General features: G+C 41.3%; 3 protein-coding genes across 3 annotated transcripts in view; 2 read left to right on the top strand and 1 right to left on the bottom strand.

The window, feature by feature from the left end:
* The window catches only part of LOC104945283 (transmembrane protease serine 2-like), a 4,948-nt gene extending 1,828 nt beyond the window's left edge, over positions 1–3,120 (top strand). Inside the window, exons 2-6 of the mRNA XM_010770935.1 lie at positions 697–869; positions 978–1,070; positions 1,211–1,353; positions 2,344–2,496; positions 2,667–3,120. Of these exons, the coding sequence (XP_010769237.1) occupies positions 752–869; positions 978–1,070; positions 1,211–1,353; positions 2,344–2,496; positions 2,667–2,675 (516 nt within the window). The 5' untranslated portion in view covers positions 697–751 and the 3' untranslated portion in view covers positions 2,676–3,120. The remainder of the gene's footprint in view (positions 1–696; positions 870–977; positions 1,071–1,210; positions 1,354–2,343; positions 2,497–2,666) is intronic.
* Positions 3,121–8,413: 5,293 nt separating this feature from the next.
* Positions 8,414–16,755, top strand: LOC104950768 (voltage-dependent T-type calcium channel subunit alpha-1H-like). The gene is made up of 5 exons (XM_010777330.1): positions 8,414–8,503; positions 9,751–9,989; positions 10,627–11,150; positions 14,879–15,078; positions 16,651–16,755. Exons 1-5 carry the CDS (start codon positions 8,441–8,443, stop codon positions 16,753–16,755), a joined length of 1,131 nt encoding a protein of 376 aa, XP_010775632.1. The 5' UTR covers positions 8,414–8,440.
* A 334-nt stretch (positions 16,756–17,089) lies between these two features.
* The window catches only part of LOC104945273 (transmembrane protease serine 2-like), a 24,571-nt gene continuing 19,017 nt past the window's right edge, over positions 17,090–22,643 (bottom strand). Inside the window, exons 10-12 of the mRNA XM_010770924.1 lie at positions 20,780–20,790; positions 18,327–18,332; positions 17,090–17,101 (exon numbers count right to left, since the gene is read on the bottom strand). Coding sequence (XP_010769226.1) covers positions 17,100–17,101; positions 18,327–18,332; positions 20,780–20,790 — 19 coding nt within the window. The 3' untranslated portion in view covers positions 17,090–17,099. The remainder of the gene's footprint in view (positions 17,102–18,326; positions 18,333–20,779; positions 20,791–22,643) is intronic.

The following is a 22,643-nucleotide window of genomic DNA, read 5'->3' as shown; positions in this document are numbered from 1 at the left end:
CATTTGTCATGCTCTCATTAGAAAGGCAATCATTGACCTTTTTATTTAAATGCAGTTAAAACAACTAGGGCAGGGGTGTCAAATACAGTGGGCCAAAATAAATAAAAAATCGGTACTAGTCGAGGGCCGGACTGGTTCAATGTTTATTGCAAAACGTATTGAAATGAACTTATTGCATATTTTAAACCTAGAACTAACAAAGCTTAAATTATTGCCCGTAAAAACAACATTAAACATTAAATAATCAGTTGAATTCATTTCTCATGTCTCTATCTGCAGCTTTTCCGGAGTCATTTCTTATGATTACATTTTTCCACAGGCCAACAAAAGCTTCAAAAAAACAATTCCCCTCAAAGAAAAAAACAAACATGCCCTGTTGTCGTGAGAGAAAAAGTGCAGAAGGAAACATCCATTGAAACTCAGTGTGCTGCTCTGTGATGCTAGTTCAAGCCAGATACTTGGCATCTCATCTTGGGTGCAAGTTCATCAATGTTTGGGCTCAGGCTCTGAGCTGAGGAAATCCTCAGGATTGAGTGAAGGTGTGCGTGCAATATACCGGCGGGCCAGATCTAATAGTAATTAAACATTATCCTGCGGGCCGAATCAAATCCACCAAGGGCCTGATTTCAAATTCAAAAATGTCACATGTGTTATTGACACTCTTCTTATCTTTGACTTTTTTTAACCTCATGGCAGGTACTCCTATCCTGGGAAGTGGTTGGTATACTCTGGTGATGTCAGCCTCTTGCAGATGCACTTTGGCTCTGGCAAAACAGTTGACAAAATTATAAGCCATGAGAAATTCAACACAAAAACGAATGACAATGACATTGCTCTACTAAAGCTTGTCAGACCCCTGTCATTTACAAGTAAGTACTTGCCAGCAGAAGTCATATTACTTTATTAAATGATATTTTTAACTGTCAGCATTGATGAGCAAAACCACAACCCTTCACATGGACATGATTGTGTCTCAGGAACGGTGAAGCCAGTGTGTCTCCCCAACGTTGGCGTGGACCTCTCCGAACTTCCAGCCTGGATCACAGGTTGGGGAGCCTTGAGGTCATCTGGTGAGGCTCTATGTCCAACACTCTATTTTTAATATGTTTTTTTAAACTACTTAATCAGTTTTTCATATCAAACTTGCAACAACATAAATGATTGAGCATTCATGACAAAAGTTGTCATTGTGATTATTTATTTCTCTAAGGGCACACCCCTGACAGACTGAACCAGGCCCAGGTCGCCATCTACAGCAGAGAGAACTGTAACAGGCCCCAGGTGTTGGAGGGACAAATCACTCGGACCATGATCTGTGCCGGAAAACTGCAGGGAGGAGTGGACACATGTCAGGTAAGTCACACACACACACACACACACACACACACACACACACACACACACACACACACACACACACACACACACACACACACACACACACACACACACACACACACACGTAAGAATATAAGCAACATCCTGTCACAAAACTATGCAGAAAACCTGTTCATTAATGTATCATTGTTCATTCAAGGCTGGATGCTTGCAATTTCTTACTGTCATTCTGTCCCAAAACATATTTCCAGAATGCTGCAGTATTTATATTGACAGGAACAAGAAAAAAACTAATGTATTACTTCCATGTTAGCCGCTCTGCACTGGCTTTCAATAGAAATACAGCCTCCTAGAATAAAAAGCCCTTAATGGTCACGCCCCTTACCTTAAAGAGCTAGTTCCTCATAATCCCACTTACAGTAGCATTCCCAGAGTCTCCAAAACAGGAGCCAGAGCTCCCAGCTTGGGTTCTGGAGGAAAACACCCTCTCCCCATTTAAGACAAGACTTGAGACTTCTCTTTTGATCAAGCTTATAGTTAGGGCTGGCTCAGCCTCCTGGATCTTTTATTTCATACTCTCACATAATTATTTCCTAATTTGGGTTGTCTATTTTGTGATTTGATTGTGTTTTTTTCCAATAAATTAAATACAATTCATTTTATTACAAGTTCCATAATTTTTACATATTTGAGATATGTAAAAAAGACGCCCCAACAAGCTATCTGAAGATTTTAGAATATAGGACACTACACAAGTATCTATAATATAATGTATCTTTCTAACACATCTAGAATCAGAGATAGTTCATATGTTATACCTAATCATTTCAAGCTAACACTAACATACCCTAAAATCTAAACTAATCCAACTAAATGGTCCCACAACATGTATATCTGTCTTGTATGATGATGATCTATATATACACTGTAAAGGCCCCTGAGATACATGTATTTTTGTTGATTTAAGACACAAACACCTGAGAGTCTTCCTCCTGTGCCCTACAGGGGGACAGTGGGGGGCCCCTGGTGGTCAAGGAAGCCAATGTATGGTGGCTGGTGGGGGACACTAGCTGGGGGATTGGATGTGCTTTGAGGAACAAACCGGGAGTCTACGGAAACGTTTCCTACTTCATCAACTGGGTATATGAGCAAATGCAGGTAAATGATAATGCAATAAGAATGTCCTTTTCTGCTCTGTACAAACGTGAATATCATTTCCCAAATGCATGCTTTCTCAACTATTTATTTTTGTTTATTAAGTAATTAAAAAGACTCATAATACATTTAAACTTGGGGTTCATATTTTGAATTACATTTTCTCTCCCCAGAATGAGTGACTGATTTCTCTGAAGAGGAGCTTCTGTCAATAATCAACGTTACTTACTTCATCACACACTTTGCACTTTAAATCTCAGAGGATTTATTGATCAGGAAGAATTTTGCACAAAAAAAAGGAGGATTGTACAAATTAACAGAACTATAGTTTCATTCTTTTATAAATGTGATAAAAGTACAAATTGAATGCTTGCATTTGAACAAAAATCCAGTTATTTACATGTTGTAATAAAACACATTTTGCATAAAGAGCTGAGTTTAATCTGTGAGAAATGCCCTGTAGAGACAACTCAGAGACTTTCTAAGAAAAATAACTATTTACAGTCGGATGTTATTATCCTCTTGTGTGTGTCATATTTCCAGTTTAATGACATGGCTGCGCCTTCCTAGGCAGTTATCAGCAATCAGAAATGGGACTTTGCCAGAACAATATTTGTAGGGAAGTCGGTTACTGTGTCACGGACAAAGAACAATAAAGTCTGTACTATCAATGTGATCATACTCATAGTCATGCGCTGTCACTCACAACAAGTTAAAGATATATCCACAAACAATTTCCTTAATCTTTTATCTATCTATTTTATTTAAGGCTTTCGTACTTTGACCAGACTACACAAAGGTCCCTCATTATATCATGGTTCATATGCGTGATCTGCACTACTTCTCACCAGGGTTTTAAAGTTGTACTGAGCTCTACAACCAGAGGCGTTTGAGCTCTCTCACCTCTCTTGACTTGGAATATATTATTTATGTATAGCACATTTGAACATAAGGCAATTGAAAAACGCTTTACAAAAAAACAACACAAGAAAACAAACACTTAAGATAAAGTCCTTAAAAGCCAGGAGAATACAAATTAAAACAAGATAAAGTTGATACAGGTAAAAATACAATAATTAAAGTTACAGTGCAGTGTAAGATGAAGGTTATGTGCATAAAGAGTCTTTGACTATGAGCGCCAATGCTTTCCCTGCCTGGCTGCAAATGAACACTACAGAATATTTCGTTTAATAGACGTCAGGAAGTCTTTTTGTGGCACGTCACTGAGACAAAGGAAACAGTGGATAAATATATTATCTAAAATGTATCATGCCCTGGGTGTGCTACTTTATGATTTATGAGTCATATACCATCATGTTGAGACACGATGGTGTAGAAAAAGGGATAAAATAGAGAGCCATTTAGAAATAAGTAAGATAATTAATACCAGAGGAGTGTGTACATAGGCCCTGTACGACATGCAGAGAACAGATCAAATCCCCTGACAGACTCACACACTTTGATGATGTCCTCATCTGATAATGATGTTTCATATTTTTTAGAAGCAAAGTAACATTACTCAAAGTATATGTCGGACCCAACTCATGTAAAGTATGTTTCACATCTTCTCAACAATGGTCTGAATCAGGGGCAGCGGGTACTGTAGGCTCGGGAAGGCTAAGCCTTCCCAAATATTTTTGTCACTGCATCCTGGTAAAATAAAAATATGTTTGTGTCTTTGACATTAGCGCTGCTATGCAGCCAACAGTGCCCTGTATGAAGCCAGTTCAACATACCCTGGATATGTTTAAGTTATCTTAACTAACCCTAACAAACGAGATCTCGCTAAGCGGTCCTACGACGCTGGTTATCAACTCAGTAAATCAAGCCAGGGTTTCTCTCTCCAGCTGAGAGCGCGTTCACGTGAAATTGGCGGGCTTAACTACATTTGACCAATCACAAACAGGGACAAGTGTACTGACAGCGCAGCGTCATACTTCGTTAATGAAAAGTAAACTAATATTAGACAAATATGAACTTTAAACATCCATGATTTAAACATATAATTCAGGATACAATGTTCTATATTCACCTTGGTTAAAAAATAACTAGGCCTACCGAGTGTTTGAAAGCGTACAACAGTTTTAGGATATCACTGCCCCATCTAAGACACGAGTGGATCTGACTTTAATTACATTTGAGTTGAGTGTTTCGTCAACTTAATGTGTTGCTTAAAATAATACATCTGCATATGTGACAATGTAAGTGTTGCACGGCTAGAAACGGCTCGAGAAGCTGACTCAGATAAGGAAATCTGATTGATGTGATATTGTGTGATATGAATGATAAATGTGACACGTCGGCGTCTTCTCTGCATACGGCAGTTTAAACTGTATTTTCTTTATCCTGTAATATGACTTGATAGATTTAAACTCTGCACACTGAGCTCTGATTGGTCAGCAGGCGGTGCTTTCACTAAGTTGATCTCTTCTATTGACGCCGGGGGCGGGCAGCGTCAGGTAAAAATAAGTTATTCAGCCTTTCCAAACCTGAGCCTCACGCGCCGCCTAGCTTTACTCCAAAAATAGTGAAGTTTGGATTCAAGGATTATGTTGTCGATGACAGTAATAAGAAGAGAACAGCGGTATGCAGGGTCTGCAGCATAAAGATCAATGGCACTACTTCCACAACATCCAACTTCATTTGTCACTACAAAAAAACCCACAGAGAAAGGTACATGCATGTGTTGTGTTAGCTAGAAAGCTAATGTTAAGTTTAAGCTACATTAGACTTGGTTAAAAATAGATTAAGCATTGCAAAGAGAAGACAAAAACGGAAATGAACAGTAGAACCCACCAGGGGATTATTTTTGGCTGTCCTCGAAGAGAGAAAGAGAAGAGAGAGAGAAGGAACAGAGATGCCTCGTAAATATTTCCCCTGTGTTAATTATCAGAAGTTTACTTGTAAACTTTTGAAAATGTAGTTCATCTACTTTTTGTTACAGACTCAGACACTAGGATGTAGATCTCTCTCAACAACAACNCACACACACACACACACACACCACACACACAGAAGTTAAGATACCTAACAGGGATTACTGTGGGGATGTGAATGTGTGTGCGTCTTCAGTATTCACACTTGAGGAAGTGTGAATACTGAAGACGCACACACATTCACATCCCCACAGTAATCCCTGTTAGGTATCTTAACTTCTGTGTGTGTGGTGTGTGTGTGTGTGTGTGTGTGTGTGTGTGTTGTGTGTGTTGTGTGTGTGTGTGTGTGTGTGTGTGTGTGTGTGTGTGTGTTGTGTGTGTTGTATTTATTCATCCAATTCATTTTGAGTTTGGGCCACTCATGCCAGTGTGTGTGTGTGTGTGTGTGTGTGTGTGTGTGTGTGTGTGGTTTTTCCTCACAGTAAGAGGCTTTAGAGATCAGATTTGCTGATTTTTTATTTCCCATTTGTGATGGTTTAGCAAGCATCACTTTAGGTCTTAGATGAGATTAGTTTTAAAGCAGGGCATTTAAAGAGTGTATGTGTGTTTTACTTCCTGTGTTTAGTATTTGGAAATTCTCTGTATTGCATTCAAAGGAAGTTGTAAATTCCCCTACAATTTGCGAAAAACGTTCTTTAAACTAAATCTTATTTATCTAAAAGGCGTGTGTTATTGGAAACATAACATAATTAAACATAATATAGACCATTGGTTGACAAGTAGGTGGAAAGACCAATAGAAAAAGTGATACAAATCAAATCAAAGTGATTGAGGTACACAGGGAGATAGGAGAAAGACAGGAGGCTCTACGAATGGGTTGCTTGGCTTGTTATTCCAGTCTACAGCCTTCTTCCCTTAGTATCTGTAAATATACAGAACATGAATTATACATTTCCGCACAGAGTTTCTGAAAAAATGTCAGCCTGTGGTCCGAAATTGAGTTAATTCAGGGTTACCCCGGGACTCCTGCGGAGAACAAAAAATCTTTTAACAAGTCACGATGGGTACCCACCACATACCTTCGTAAACTCCCACCATGTGTGTGTGTGTGTGATAAGAAATGACTTTATGGAAGGATGTCAGGTGATAACCAGTCCTGAACCAGCCAGGAAATAGACTGACCTTTGTTAGTGGAGAAGAGGAAGGACTAATAGAGTGAAGACATCTCAGCCAATGTTTCTATCCACCTGCAGATTAATGACTGCTGACCTCGCTCCCTCCCTCACACACACACACACACACACCCCCACACACACACACACACACACACACACACACACACACACACACACACACAACTGGGTCCAGAGTCTCCAGACCTCTGAATCGGCCCACTCCACAGGGGGTAACTAGTTGTCAATTGTGTCAGGAGTATCCATCGGGGCTCTTTCACGATGTGTTGGTTCGGCCTTTCACAAACGACAGCTCCAACACGCTCTTTGCTCCACATCTAGGGCTATGTCATTAGTTTGAATTACGGCCCTGGAAGATTCGCTAGCTATCTCTGATTTTCAGGAGCAGAAGATTTGTTCAGTTTATTGCGTTTTCCCTCTTAAATCAAACCGATGCCAGCTGAGAATCTTCTCTATTCGCGATGCATATCATTGACTTTTACAACATGGCTTGAAACAAGAGGAACATTTCGAAGTGCATGTGCTGCTCATGAAGTGATTGTCCTTTATGAATTGACCTTTCTCTCATTTTTGTAAAGAAGATGATGTCCTTGTATTGTTGATCAAATTCCAATTCTTGATATCTTGCATGAATGAGTGAGAGTCTGTTCAACTCAGATTGCCTTACATGGCCTGGCAAGATAATGTTTTTCCTTGACTGAATATCTGCCTGGTCTGACTCTTATTCATAGTGAATAAAAGGATCCCCAATGATAACATGTTTCTCTTATGAAACAATGACAGGGACCTGCTTAAGAACTCCCCACCTGTCTCAACACAAAGAAGCAAAACACACAGTGTAGTCTAATTGTTTTGCTTTTTAGTTTCTCTTTGTGGTGATTTTGTGTTTTTTTTTGCGATGTATTGCACCCTTTCATAGTTGTTGTGATTCCATGTCTCTCCTTGTAGATGGTTTGTGTGTCTTTGTGATTGTGTTGCTCATTTCCATAACCATTTACGTTCTGTTTGTTGTATTTTTCTGATTTTTTTTTTTTTTTTTTGTGGTCATTTTGAGTCTCTTCCTGATTGGGTTGTGTCTCTTGTAAGGGCACTGTATATATGAAGACACTTTGAGCCCCTAGGCGTATGCCCTGTAGGCCATTCAGTATTCATGATTTAACAGATGTATTTTTGTTCAATAGTGAGAATCCTCTGCTCTTTTCAAATCTGGTGCAGGAGAGCACTCCAGCAGAGAGCGGATTAGTCGCCTCTGGGTCTTTGTGTGTCTCCATTATACGTGTGTGTGTGCATTATACACATTTGTGGTATCTTTTTTTTATTGCTATGTTTGTGTACGATTCTTCAAAAATACATACGTCGGAATACTTGCATGCACGTGCCTGTTCCATATGTGTTGGGACATGTATGTACTGTAAGTTTGCTTATACAGTTGTCACGTGCTCACACTCTCTGTGCTGTAATGTGTTATACAAGCTGAGGTGTACATGTTGAGGTGTGAGTGTATTAAAGGCTGAGCTGAGCTGAGCCTCCCTGTCAGGTCTCAGCATCTCCACCGCCGCTCATTAGCATAGTGGCTACATGAAAGAGCTGCGTCAGTCTCCAGGCTCACACACACACACACACACGCCGCACACACACACACACATATAAGAGATTGAAGCGACACCACAGGCTTAAAACAGACTTAGAAACGTACTGGATCAAACTTTGCTGTGTACTTTGAGTTTATTTAAGGGTGTCATGTGTTTTTGAAGACAAAGCCATCTACATAGGAACGTTTTTCCCGCTTTCTCGTTTATTCTAATAAAATGTCTGTCTTTCTTTGTCTTTTCGTCCCCCCCCCACCAGGTCATCACACTGGAAGGATGGGTAGATATCATGTACTATGTCATGGACGCTCACTCCTTCTACAATTTTGTATATTTTATACTGCTCATTATCGTAAGTACCGTCTTGTGTTTATTTCAGTTTGAGATAACAAGCTTTTTCTCCTATTTAAATGTGTTACTAGGATTAAAATACCAGTACATAAACAAATAGACTTTTGGTTGGGTCCAAAAATATTTACATAGACTAACATGGGTCTTGTTTGAACCAAAACAAAAACAATGGCGCCCATTTTTCACCGTTATCCTGATTTACGAAAGCTTTCTAAAATGACTTTGTTTTAGGACTGATCAACACGTTTTGCACATTAATTACAAATGGATTCAGAATATGAACTCATGTTTGCCATTTTATTTTAATCTACTATTTTCAACAACAATACCACTCTGAAGTCTGTTCCGGAACAATACTTTTTTCCTGCTTCTTCTCTTTATACAGCTCAATAGCAGCTAAAACAACTGCATATATAAATATACCGTGTTGCTCCTTAAAGATATTTTTGTGTACTTGCATTTCAGTCCTGCTTTGCTAAACCCAGAATAACCTTTTTAAAGAGAATCACAAGACTCTGCTTTGAGCACAACTCTCCTCTGTTGAACCCCACAGACTTCTTATCGTGCAGAATTTCACTTTCATCCTGCTGTTGTTGGGGTTTTCAAAGTTCCCAGCTCCAGCTGCAGTATATATCACAATGCAGTATGAGCTGCATGCCTTGTCGTTTGATGCTAAAGTGCTTACTGTATAATACATTTAGAGGGAGAGGGAAAGGGGATGGAGAAAGAAAGATCTGAGTGATTCATATAGACAGTGGTTGAGAGTAAAATAAAGATGGATGTCGGAGAAAAGATTTAGAAAAAATCTGTAGAAAGTGCCCATGTCATTTCCAATCACTCTTTTAATAACATGCTGTAATGGCCTCTTAAATAGACATTTCTTTATAGAGTTGAAAGATATTTTTCAATTCCTGTCAAAGCCTTCTTATCACAGTCTGATTAGATTTTGAGATTTCAAAGCAAGGATAAAAACAAAATCATTTATATCATCCTAGATCTGGACACATTTCTGGATCTTAATAATGCATAAGCCCTAATTTGGCTTCTTGTTGACGCAGTGTTTTATTACTCTATTTACACCTCTAAGGGGGATGAAGTCAATCTGGTAATTGTTCCTAGAATTAAACAGTAGTTTAACCACAAGGCGACATTTTCACACACTTGTAACAGCATTTTTTTTAACTCAACTGCTCATATACCATTGCAATGATTTAGCTGTATTAATCCATTCTTTACCCCCCTAACCAGGTGGGCTCTTTCTTCATGATCAACTTGTGCCTCGTGGTCATCGCCACCCAGTTCTCGGAGACGAAGCAGAGGGAGAACGCCCTGATGAGGGAACAGCGTGCTCGCTACATGTCCAACGACTCCACGCTCGCCAGCTACAGCGAACCCGGCTCGTGCTACGAGGAGATGCTACGCTACATCAGCCACCTTTATCGCAAGTTCTCACGCAGGCTGCAGAGGATATACTCCGGGTGGCACAGGTTGGATATGGCACTTTAGTTTTTGGTGGCATTGTTACTTTTTTCTACTTGTGGGAATATCCAGTTACATATCAGTGACAGGAAGTGAAGTTAAAAGGGTGCATTATTGCTTTAGAGAATTTGTGTTTTTTGAATTTCCGTAAAAAATCTGTTGTAATTTAAGTACAAGGAAACCCTGTTAGACATTGAACGTGTATAACCTGTGTTGAACTCATTTCACACATGCTTGAAGATTTCCTGTAATATTAAGAGGGTGACTGTCCAACGAATCAGGATAAAATCCCTGGTTTGAAATGACCACGTTGTTTCCGTGGATTTTCCTCGTTTTATAATTGTGTGCTTTGATCATTTTGAATCTCACATAATTACAGTATGTACAAAGAGCTGTAATGGGTTGAAACTATGAAAGTGCTCAATAAATGCAGTCCATTTACCATTTACCGTATTTTCCGGACTATAAATTGATAAGAGAAAAACAACATATAGGCTATAAGTAGCTTCGGGAGTATAAGTAGCAGGACCAGCCAGACAGCTAAAAAAAGCGTAATTTATTGTCCAGAAAATACGGTATTAAGGTGTTGGTAATCTTCCTTATTTAGTTATTAATCATGTTTAATGTCTCCTGTCCTCTGTCCAGTAAAAGGCGTAAAAAGGTGAACCCTAACGGCGGCGGTGCGGGCAGTAACGGGGGGGGGAACGGACACGGCCACGGCTCCAGCAGAGGGGGCGGGGGTCCGGGGAACGCTCTGTGGCTCAGACCCATCCACAACCTCCTGCAGCACCATCAGCACCAGCACTGTCGCCTCAGCAACGGGGGGCAGCACACCACCATCACCGTGGCGACCCTCGAGCACACGGACGGAGAAGGAGGGGAGGAGCTTGAGATGAAGTCGCTTCCTGTGCGGAGAGGAAGTACAAACGGGAATAGCAGCGGGGGGCCGTCGGTCATCACGCAGGGGATGGGGGCGTTGCTGGGGCGACTGAACGGGGGCATGAACTACCCCACCATCCTGCCCTCGTTTGTGTGCAGCTACAGCAGCAAGACCCCGCCCCCCCACTCCCAGCACCGGGGCCACAGCCCGGAGCATCACCCCCAAAACCACCCGGCGTCTGAACACACAGAGACACTGAACAAGCTCTACCAGCTCATGGGACAGCACAGTAAGAGGAGACACACACACACACACACACACACACACACACACACACACACACACACACACACACACACACACACACACACACTCTGACACATTCCATACATTTAAAAAGCCTTGATTGTAGAACAAAATTAATGTAAAAATGTTACATCCCCGTAAGGTTTCTTGAGGGCCTTTTTCTAAGATCAAAGTTTGGCTTGACTGAAACCATCTTTTTTTTTTAAGCCCAAAAGTTAATCAGAATCAGAAATCCTTTTATTGTCCCGACATTACAACAGCAACAGTACAGTGCGTATTAAAGTAAAAAAAGTAGATTAACATATTATATAAAAAAGTAAGCAGACCTTATTATTAATAAAAACACAATAAGTAAATGTAAATAGCAGATAAGTACGCCGTGGTGAAAAAGCTAAGTAGCATTTATTTTGGAAAATGTGCCCATATAAAAATATTCAAGAAGCTGGTAATCTTTACAAATTGTAAATATATTGAAAGAAAGAAAAAGAAAGCATACATTGGACGTGGGTTGATATTTCACATGAGCTGTGGTATTGCTCAAAGTTGTACGTTCACAGGCAGTATGTCTGCACATCAGAGATATAACAGTCTTTGTGTGTGTGAGGCTATGGTGGTTATACAGTATAGAAATGTAGTGTACAGAGTGGAGCCTGACTCAGCTTCAAAACATTTTTAAGTGTTGCTTCAAGATTATGATAATCAAAGGCTTTATTGTCATATTCACAATAGCTACTGTGTAGTTTTGGCAGCGGACATCTTAAGTCCCAGGCTCCACCAACAATGCAAATAACAATATACTTAAGGGATTACATAAATATAAAATAGGGCATTGACTGAGTGTCACATGACCTGAGTCAAAAGACAGCCTGAGAAGTAAGAGTTCAAACATGCCCCTTTTTAAGGCCGTTGCCATTCTGAGAGGAGCAATTTTCTTTTTCTTTTGAGTGGGTTTCGCTTTACTTTAATTTCCCTTCTTAACATTTACTTGATACTCTGTTTTCCCTGGGGTTCCATAATATTTTTTTCATCCCTCTCAATGTTTTCATCTTAATTTCTTCCTTGAGCAAATACCTCTGGCCTTTTTAGAAGTGTGTGTGTGTGTGTGTGTGTGTGTGTGTGTGTGTGTGTGTGTGTGTGTGTGTGTGTGTGTGTGTGTGATCCATGTCTCAAGTGCTTGGGCTATCAGTGGCAGACAGGTGGATAAAGAGGAGGATTGCAGGAATCAACACCGTGTGTGGGGAGTGGCAGGGCAGAGAGAAAAGAGGGCACTTTAAAGTAACATAAACAAACTGTTATTCTGTGGGAGAAGAAGGAGATGGAGTTCAAAAGAGAACCATAAAATATTTAGATTTTGATGGATGGGCTAGAAGGGGAAGGCATTGAGAGAAATACATTTGATTCATAATAAGGGAGCGAGAAAGGAGGGTTAGCTGGGGGGAGGGCATGCAGGCAGCAGAGAGAGAAACGGACAACATCAAACTTTGTTGGTTGCAGAGGGAAAATGAAAACGCAGGAAGATAGATAGACTCCTCCCTTCTGTCCTAATGAGGGGAAACTGCTAACAAGCTCACACAAACACACATTTACACACTGCTTGCTGCCGACACTCCAAACATCATTAAGCGCACATGCATTAGTTCCTTACTGCAGAGAAGACTGTGTAACGCGGGATAAATACAGAGAAGAACGTGATTAGGAAGAGGCTTTAAAACATCACAAGTGTGTTCAAAGTGTTAAAGAGTCGATACAAATCCTTCGCCGAGTGAGAGCAACACTACTAATGTGTGATTTAATGTTTTGCACTTGAGTGAAACCATTTAAATGTCTCCAGTCATTGTCTGACTTTCCCAGATTTGTTTTCAGCTCTGTCAGATGATGTTGGACCTTGCGATGTAATGGGTTAGAGTTAGAGTGCTGTTTGGGGTTGAAAAGCCTCTTTGTGCTGTTCTTGGGAATATTTTCTGGCGCTGTCAAATCTAATTGTAGTTTAAATGTAATCTAATCCAACCCTAATGTAATATAAAGTGATGTGAAGTTGGGGTGAATTTCAACTAGCAGTTTGCCAGACAATATTGTGTCCCTCGAAGGCATTTGCTGAAAGAATTAGTAAGAATGCAAACAAGCAGTCAAGAGTTAGTCTCAAAACAAATAAGTAGACTTGGAAATGAATTTGGAGGTTATCAAAGTCAATGAAATGTAATGATAACTCTCACAAGCCTGTTTTTATGGCTAGATGTGTCAGCTTTTGAAGAGCTGATGTTCCCAGAAGTCATGTTGAGCAGCTTTGCGGTTCCTTTAAACTGGTTTGAGCCGGATGGAGTCAGAGAACAGAGGGTGAGGGGAGTCATCCAGGAGCTCGTACCGGACTGTGGGCGAGTTTCACTGCTCACTGCGCAAAGAGGCTCGTTCTGGCTCTCTACTCAGATAGGACACCCCTTCAACACTGCATGCACTTTTTAGTGTTTCTGTTCCCGTTGTGTTTAGAGCTTCTTGCTGTGGTTTTTATTACCAACTGCAGCGTGTTTCTCTTCCACCCGATGTTATTGTCCAGTCACCATTAAAGGAAGAATTTCTAGAAGAAGAAATTAGAGAAGAAATAATGTTGTCCTCATATGAGTCACCTTCAATTACCCAGCGCTCACAACATTGAGTTTAACAAGCAGCAGGAAGTGCTTGTCAGAGAACCATTTATGGACTTTGTTGCCCTGTGGACTGCCTCTCAGGAGCCTGGGAGTAGCTTTAGACAAAATATAAATAAGTTGAGGCCACCATTTATACATCCGTTATTATGGTTAACTACGGAGTGTGAGATATCATTTGTTACCACAATTTATTTAAATTATTGCCACATTTTAATGCATGCCACAATTACACAAAATAAATAACTTTGGCAAGGAACAAAGCCAATTCATTCATTCCAGCTGCCATCAGCTTGAGGCATTCATCCTTGGTTGTAGCTTGACCTTACCTAGGGGATGAATTATCGAGACATGTTGACAACATTTGTTCTGCTAGGGATTATTGTAAGTCAAATGCAATTACCAAGAATTTGCTCTCTGGCAATATGCTGACTGATGCGTCATGGTAACCTGTTGATGTGGCAGTGTGTCACTGCACTTTGTGCTTTCGGGTAGATGGGTGGGTCTTTTTTGCTGGCTGTCTGTATCTGTATCTCGGCTTTGTTTTTTATTCCATGGCCATTTCCAATCTCTGTAGAGGCTACTTACTTACTCCACTTTGTAGGAGGAGGTTGTTGACTGAATTATGTTGAATAAAGTTTGACTATATTATTGTTTATGTATATATTATATCTTTATGGTTTTCTGAAATGATGGAATTGAAAGTCAATTGAAGATGATGGTTAAGGTTAGTTTATTTATATTGCACATCTGTCGACAAAAGGCTCTTCAAAGTGCTTTACATAATAATTCACACTCAAGATAATGCAGTAAAGGATAGTTTTGTAGTAATGATGCAAAGATAATATTTGATTTAATATTATGACATTATAATTTGTGAATTGAATCTAGCAACCATAGATATATGAACCCATTGCCCCCCAAAGAGCACAAACATTCGCTTGGATCAAGCATGAACTCCTATCATGTTTGACTTTCTCTGAAAGCTAATGACACAGCAGCTTCGAATGAGGACAGCCTGTATAAACCCATTTGCACTGTTTGACAGTCTCCACCCGTTCCACCCCCCCAGGTCGCCAGCGGCTGCTGTACCAGCTGGCAGGCGTGGTGCCCAGCCCTCTGCTGCTGGAGCTGCTCAGCTGCCCTCAGTGCGCCCGCAGCCTGGAGACCCTGGAGCTGGAGCTGGGAGACCTGGAGGGAGGCAGGGGGGAGCCGGACGGACTGCACGACTTCCCCCAGGTCAGACTGTGCGGGGGTGCACTGACGATGATGGTAAACAGTGAGGAGGAAGGTTGTGGAAGTGGGGATTTGGCATTAATGATAGTGCTCAATGGATGACCCTAAGGTTACTTATTGTAACCCTAGTTCTATAAGCACAGGAGGCCTTTTGTAACGTAGACAGCAAATTAGGACGAGCCTCCCCGAATATGTGTGGACAACACAGTATATAAGGCTACATATACAGCTCTGGAACAAATTAAGAGACCACTTCAAGTTTTTCTTGAATCTCAATCTCTACACGAATTGCAGCCATTTCATTCCATTGTCTGTTGGATCCCAAGTAGTTTACAGAAAAACATTTTAAAACAATAATTGTACTGATCTACCTATAAATAGTAAATCCAGAGAAACTGATAAAGCTGCAGTGCTCTCTTAATGTTTTCACACAGGGCTCCACCTGTGCTTATAGAACTAGGGTTACAATACGTAACCTTTGTACTAACTGACACAGACTCCGCCCTCTACTGGACTGCAGTGGGTGCAACTTGGCAAATGTACGCCCTGTCACGCCCAAACAATAAGAAATTGCACTTGAAAGTTTTGACACTAAACACAAAATACTGTAATTTATAGGTTTTCTTTCAGATTATGTTGTATATATATATATTAGACCCTCCAGAAAAACGCGATTCTGCGATCTCAGAATTTACCGCATAATCAGCAAAATGGCGCAGATTTTCAAAAGGCCGCATAATCCCCGCTTTTTTCCACAAAGTTGAGGGAAAAAAAGTGAACTCGTCTTGACGTGACGTCATCAGCTGGCGCATCACAGAATGTAAGCAACACCGTAGAGTGAACGTGTGGAGCTCACACGATAGAGAAAACACCAAGATGAAAAAATCTAATCCATCTCATTTACCGACGAACATTTCTACTAAAGACCGGGCAAAAAGTGGGGGGAAACTATTCTGCACCCCGTGCAACTGTGTGTTGGAGCATAAGAGAAAATCGACGGGGACGACCCACTTTGATTCATTCAAACATTCGAAAATGCTTTCTGCTGCTGCGGACAAGAAAGCCATTCAACTCCCCGTTCACAAATGCATCAACATCCACAAACCCTGCTCGATAACAAACGAGTAAAATGTAAACGGAATGAGCGCAGAGTGTGTGTGTGTGTGTGTTGGTGTGTGGTGTGTGCGGTGTGTGTGTGTGTGTGTGAGATTAAAAAAGCCCAATTGCTTTTGCAATAAATAACATTGAATGTGTTTAATTGAATAGTAAAGGGTTTAACGTTAGTGGCAGTTGTGTGTGAGAGAGAATAAAATAAGACAGCCCAATATTTCAAATTTTTATTCTTTCCCCCCCGCATATTTAGCATATTTCGGCAACTTCCCGGCAATTCCACCGCATAAAATCACATTAAAAACCACCGCATGTTTTAATCGCACTAATCAAAGGAATTAGGCCGCGTGTTTTCTGGAGGTCTAAATATATTTACAGTATATCATAATATATATAAGAAACCTATTAAAGAAAGTTTCTCTTCAATACTACCTCTATCAGCCGTTTATCCCTTAGTGCCTCACTTCATATTACTCCCCTATCTTTTTCTGCTCCTAGGGGGAGAATCTTGAGAAGCGGTCGAGGTCGGAGCAGACGGCGAGGGGTCAGGAGTATAAAAACGGAGTGGTCGGGGCCGGTGGTCGGCTTCAGGGAACAAACTGAGTAGAGGATCGTGAAAGTTAAATACTTCAACCGGGGGATCATGATCGCCATCCTCGTCAATACCCTCAGCATGGGGGAATAGAGTACATAAGCAGGGTAAGACACAACTGGAAATGTGGGAGAGAGGACAAAATGTGAAACGTTGAGATCATTGTTTCCAAATCGTCTGACCTTTGTAGAGAAACAAGTAGTGGATGAGAAACTGTCACGGGCGCGTGCATTGTTTGTGAAACTGGCATTGGCTGCCTGAGGTTATAATGGAGAGGAAAATTAGGCAAAAGTCAGGGAAGTGGCGCAGGGGGTGAGGGAACAAAGGAAGAGAGTGGAGAAGTAAAGTATACCAACTGTCTCCTTCTGACGTCCACACAGCAGCGTCAAAAAAATCTTCCAACGCTTTCTGCCCTATTCATAACGTTCTTATGGAATTCGACATTTGTGAATCCTGTGGCTACCTGCCCATCGTAAGTGTTTGAATGCGCACTGAAGCGTACGTTGTCCTATGGCGAAGCATAAGCAAGTGCATAGAAAGTTTCCAGGATTTCCAGGATTTTCTCAGGATTCAAAATCTGACGCATATGTTGCAACTCATGAGTGTTTCCGATGAAGCGGACGACAATCCAAACTCGTTATGTCAATCTGATATACGCTAGCAATATTCGATAAGTCTCCGCGTGTATAATCTCTGGAGAGCCATGCGCAGTTGCATCTCCTCATATTCATAATAAACGCTCAGCAAAGCACCCGGTCTTTACGACCAGTATCTATTTACCGACGATACCAGGCATGGAGGGTAGTGGCAGAAGACAAGTGTTATAGAGAAGATTTATATATATGTATAATATTAGCTCGCAGTAATATCTCAGCCCCTGGGTTTTTTGCTTTGTATGTCATGGGGGCGGGATATTCATGGGATTGGTTGTTGGTCGCGTTCGCTCGCAAAAAACCCCCTAAGCTTTCAGATCTGTCCAGCACCCTCTCCAAGATTTTCAAGATCTTTTTAACGCTCGCTCTGTGACTTGGTACGCCTGTCGCACACAGAATACTACACTCCGTCCAGCTCTTCACTGGATTGAAGTGTTTTATAGATCTGTTCATTACCCCTAGTCTGCTAGCATCTGCAAAAACTCAGGACCATTTAATAATACAACTCGCTGCTTCCACACTCGACCCGACTTTCGACACAACTCTTGACACATTTGTAGAGCTCAATGTGCAGACACCATTCACTCTGCCGAGTTTTCCACACGCCAAATGATCATTGAAATGCGACACACACTGCACACAACAATCCTTTTAGTTTTCAAGCGCGAGCACAGCACATCATGGCAGTAGAATAGCTCCACTAAAGACAACTGATATCTTTCTGCACACACCACTCCTTCTCAGTATTACGTGTACCTATAACTTCCCACTAGTCTTATATTCTCCTATCCCAGACAATGTGTGCTGTATTGTGATGTGTGTCCTCTATTCTTTGTGATATAACACAAGAAGCGACTGGGAGAGCATGGCATTTCCAATAACATCACACACACACTCGTCAACCACTCACAACTGAGTTTCAATGTAAGACTTCCTCCTACCCGCTTAGTACCCTTCATCCTCTTCATGTTACACCCAGTCAAAACTTGTACGAGACTACGAGTTATGTATGTCTCTGGCCTGTCTATGTGTGTGGTGTGTGATTGTACTCCGCTGATTCTCGCTTCCTAATTCTGTGTCTCCAGGGGAATGGTGGTATGTGTGTGTGCTGTCTATCTTGGATTATGTGAATAGTAGATAGAGATAGAGTGATGTGCTGTGAGTAGCCTAGGTGTGTAGTTGTGCCGAGTGACACTGACATCGACACACTCACACACTGTGCTAGCTGCTCACTGAGGACTGAAGACGTTATGTGTATAGATAGGAGTTGCCTCTTGTCGCTTAGTACTGCTGTTTACTGCCCCTCATGGACACCCAGCCAAACTTACGATGGACTACGATGTGTGTTATGAACGTGTGTGTGTGGGGGTGTAGGGAGGTTGAGGTGATTGTGTGAGTTGTATTGTAAAAAAATATCGATTTGCAATGCTCCGCGTATCTGTGAACGTCTCTCCGAATATGATGTCGATGTTTACGCTATATACAGGTATGAGCCTTAATAGAATTTTAATACGCGCTACCCCATCGCAGTGCTGTTCATGCAATGAACGACTAAAATCCAACTTGTCCACTCTCATCAAATAAAGTCCCTGGGTATGGCTAACCAGATAGAGCAAGTGCGCACAAGAGTGTTAAGTTTAGAGCAAACTGTACTCATTACCTCTCCTGTTTGGTCCTGGATAATGACACCATACCACATCGTCTTTCTGCTGGTGAGTTGTGTGTACACCATAGCCAAATAGATGATGCATTGTAGATGATGTAACGATTGATGCACGTAGTGGTGTTGTGTGCTGTGCTGATAGTAGATGCTGTTTATGATGTTGTTGTGGTAATCAACATTTAAATAATCTAAAGGTAACCTGTGTCGTGACTCGTTTGCTGTAGTGTAAGATAGCTGATGTGTGTTGCTAGATGTGTCGTTATCGTGTTTGGTATGGTGGTGCTGCTATGTTTGACGTTTGTGCATTGTGTTTGAAATGTTCAAAATGCTCTTTATGTTTTCTCATATGTATTGGCTTGACTGTGATTCTATTCAGTCTTCTGTCTCTGAATCCAGAAGCCCAGTGTGCTCACTGAGGTTAGACTGGCTGGCTATCCTGCTCTTGAGGACTTCGGGATCACACGCTGCTTAAAGATGTTCTCCGCCCTCGCTTAGCCAGTATTGATCGCCACCATCATCTCTTACATATGTGTCTGAGCATGTCGCATAATGTACATATAGAATTTGCTACAGTGTCTCACTACATTCAATGAGTCATGTCGATATACAGTATCAATCTCGTCTACACATACACATTTTCATGGGATTCCTTCAGTGGAGGCTGCCTTTTACAGATGAATAGGGAGAACACGCAATGTTTCAGTAGCTTGTGAAGATGGAAAATCCAAAATGGCTATTAGACTGACCTCCTTTGAACCCTCACAAAAGCCGTATTTAATGTGACTATATTAGTTGATTTAAAAAGGAGACAGAAGCACGGACAATAATCCTCAATTAGCTCATTCGTATTTCAACAACACTGCTATGTTTTAGTAAGGTAGGTGGTTAACCCTTAAATACAATATACGATATCGTCGTTATAAACATGACTAGTTATGGGTGTTTGGGGAGTGAAGGGCAAATATTCTCCTGAGTTAGGTGCTTATTGTTCGCCTCAGGTATTCTTAGTGGCTAGATAAGGGTCAATTCTCGTAAATTGGCATTCAATAGGACAGTGTGATAAATGTTTTTTCCTGTCGGGCACACATCCTCAAGTCTCGTTCATTCGATGGAGCTAGACCATCAGATCTGTGTCATGTATGATACACAAACCGTCTGGCGATGGGTGATGGAAAGCATAGTTCACGTGTCTAAAAGCTGAGTACGATCTGCGACAATAGGTGGCGGGTGCTGCCCCCAGGCGGCGCGCTGAGCGGAACAGAGGGGGGCGTCAGATATAGCAAAAATATTTGTGCGAGCATAGAGGACCTGTCCAATAATGCGGTTATAAAAATAAATTATCATAAACAAAAAAATAAAAAAAATGTTTTAATATAATTATTGATCGAAATAATATTATATACAGTACTTTTACGTCTGTGGTCTCATAGTCGTTGTTATAAATGAGCTCTATGAGCTACTGGCAATACGTCTATTTTTGTATTTAAATGTGCTTCTTGTTCTGGTGGTTGTGGGAGGAAGCTGTGTGTGATGTGTGAGCGGCCATTTTGTGGGTGCTTGAAGTGGCCTTAGGCGAGTGAGGACGAGCGCCACCTGGGCTCGGAGGTGAACGTCTGTTGTTTTAGCTTCTGGTGCTAGCGAGCTACGCTAACGGGACCGATAAAGACGTATTTCTCCAAGCTTAATAATATTGTTTGATAGGAGCAGGTCCCTGTCCTGCAGGATAGGAGACTGAGAGTCTCAGCTGAGCTGTGAGAGCCAGGAATCATACAGTGTATCTCAGTGTATTGTGTCGTCAAGAACGTTCTTGGTCAATCTAGTTGACTGTAAACAATTATTTCCGAGGCCCCACGTATAATTTGATCGTTCACCATTAGTTTAAAAAAAATGTAAGAGAATAAATATAAATAGCAGATAGGAGAAGATCATCTAGTAAATGACATTTAATAAAAATAATAACGTTAAAAAGGGAGGATTTGTAATTATCCATAAGAAAAGTAGAATACTCTTAACTTCTGTTCAAAATGGAGACAAAGAGTGTGTTGAGAGATAGAAAAATCCAGTAATCACTCAATACGATCTCTATCATGTTGTGCTCCTACTGATTCATTCTAAGATTGAGCATTTATATTCTTACATTATTGTAAAATAAATATGTGCCCAGGGAGCTTGCGCAAATACACTGATACCTCTATGTGAGGTCACGGCTTCACACACCAACCTAACTAAACAAGACACTTTTACCTGGCCTCTCACTAGGTACCTACATCGTCATACTTTCTATGTCCTCTTTAAAGGTGAGCTGACTCTTCGTCGCCTCTCTCTAGTCGTAACCTTGTATGATCTTGCTCATTAATGGCACCTGTTTGAATCGTGGTTACTACTTGTGTGTGTTGATGATGAGAGAGATAGTGCAGTAGACATCGATTCCCACCTGATAAGGGACCAACCTGTCACAATTAAAACTGAATCACCTAATGTTTGAGCACCACTCTACTGACCACGTCAACTCATGCCCCAGCAGGCACCCCCAATAGAACTCGCAGCCACCACTGAGCCTGACCTATTTGTGTTGGAAACAAGCAACTACAATTGTGTCTTTTCATTCATACCAGAGAGGCGGCGCGGAAGAAGACCTGGACAAGAAAAAGTATTTTGGTAAAGACCCTCAGGCTAAAGCATAATAGGTCACCAGGCCGATCGATCGTCGCAGAAGAGACTGAATCTGTGGCTTGATGACATAAAACATATATTGAACATAAGGGGTGAAGCAGCTTGAGGAGTCCGTTGAATTACGATTTTAAAGCACTCAAACTCTCGCTAGGGGTAGCCATTATTAGAAAATGGGAAGACATAAAGCTAATGTCACACCACTGGCATGCTATATGTACTCATATACAAAATCAACAGTCGCACCGTTGAATCTGGGCTTACACGGCCGACATCTCAAAGGCAGGTGAGATGGTGCTCCATCCTAAACCGACAGTAGGGGGGTACGCAATCTTTCTCAGTATTACCCACCGACCTCACACGATTGTTCGCATACGCCACTACGCCGTCCCTGCGACTGAAGACTATCAGCACCTTATTCGTAAACTTTAACTGGTCACCAGCTACTGAACGTTTGTTCACACGTGTCAAGCCCACTGTAGAACAGGAAGCAGAAGTGAGTGTGCTGGGGGACCTACGTCATAATAATACATAACTGACAAGCAAGGAAACGCATGTAGGATTATTGGGTGCACGCTGCAATGCCTTAGTTAGACATTAGTTGTCATAACCATTCCAACCCGTATATGGCTATTGCTGTATATATGGGTGGTAGTGCTATGAAGCCAGCTCCTGTATAGAGCGGAATCTCTGTAACCCTCCATCCTGCCCTCCCAACACACTGTAAAGAAGTAGCCAGATAGTAGCTCCCAACTCAAACATGGCCTGTGTATGCGATAGATGCGAAATGACATTTTGCGCCATGCAATGTCTACGCAGATAAAGCTCTGTATGTCTCCATGAGAGAATGTCTATGGTCAGATGAAACCTGTGATCACCACAGAATAGAACTTTTGGTAATGACCAAACAGCC

This window comes from Notothenia coriiceps, unplaced genomic scaffold (genome assembly GCF_000735185.1).
Source record: "Notothenia coriiceps isolate Sejong01 unplaced genomic scaffold, NC01 NC01_scaffold00000339, whole genome shotgun sequence".
NCBI lineage: Eukaryota > Metazoa > Chordata > Actinopteri > Perciformes > Nototheniidae > Notothenia > Notothenia coriiceps.
This window is presented reverse-complemented; position numbering and strand designations above follow the sequence as displayed.

Coding starts and splice junctions, on each gene's coding strand:
- LOC104950768 (XM_010777330.1), top strand. CDS start 8,441: ATGTACTATGTCATGGACGCTCACTCCTTCTACAATTTTGTATATTTT. Junction 8,504..9,750: donor ATTTTATACTGCTCATTATC/GTAAGTACCGTC, acceptor CCCCCTAACCAG/GTGGGCTCTTTCTTCATGAT. Junction 15,079..16,650: donor GGGGTGCACTGACGATGATG/GTAAACAGTGAG, acceptor TTCTGCTCCTAG/GGGGAGAATCTTGAGAAGCG.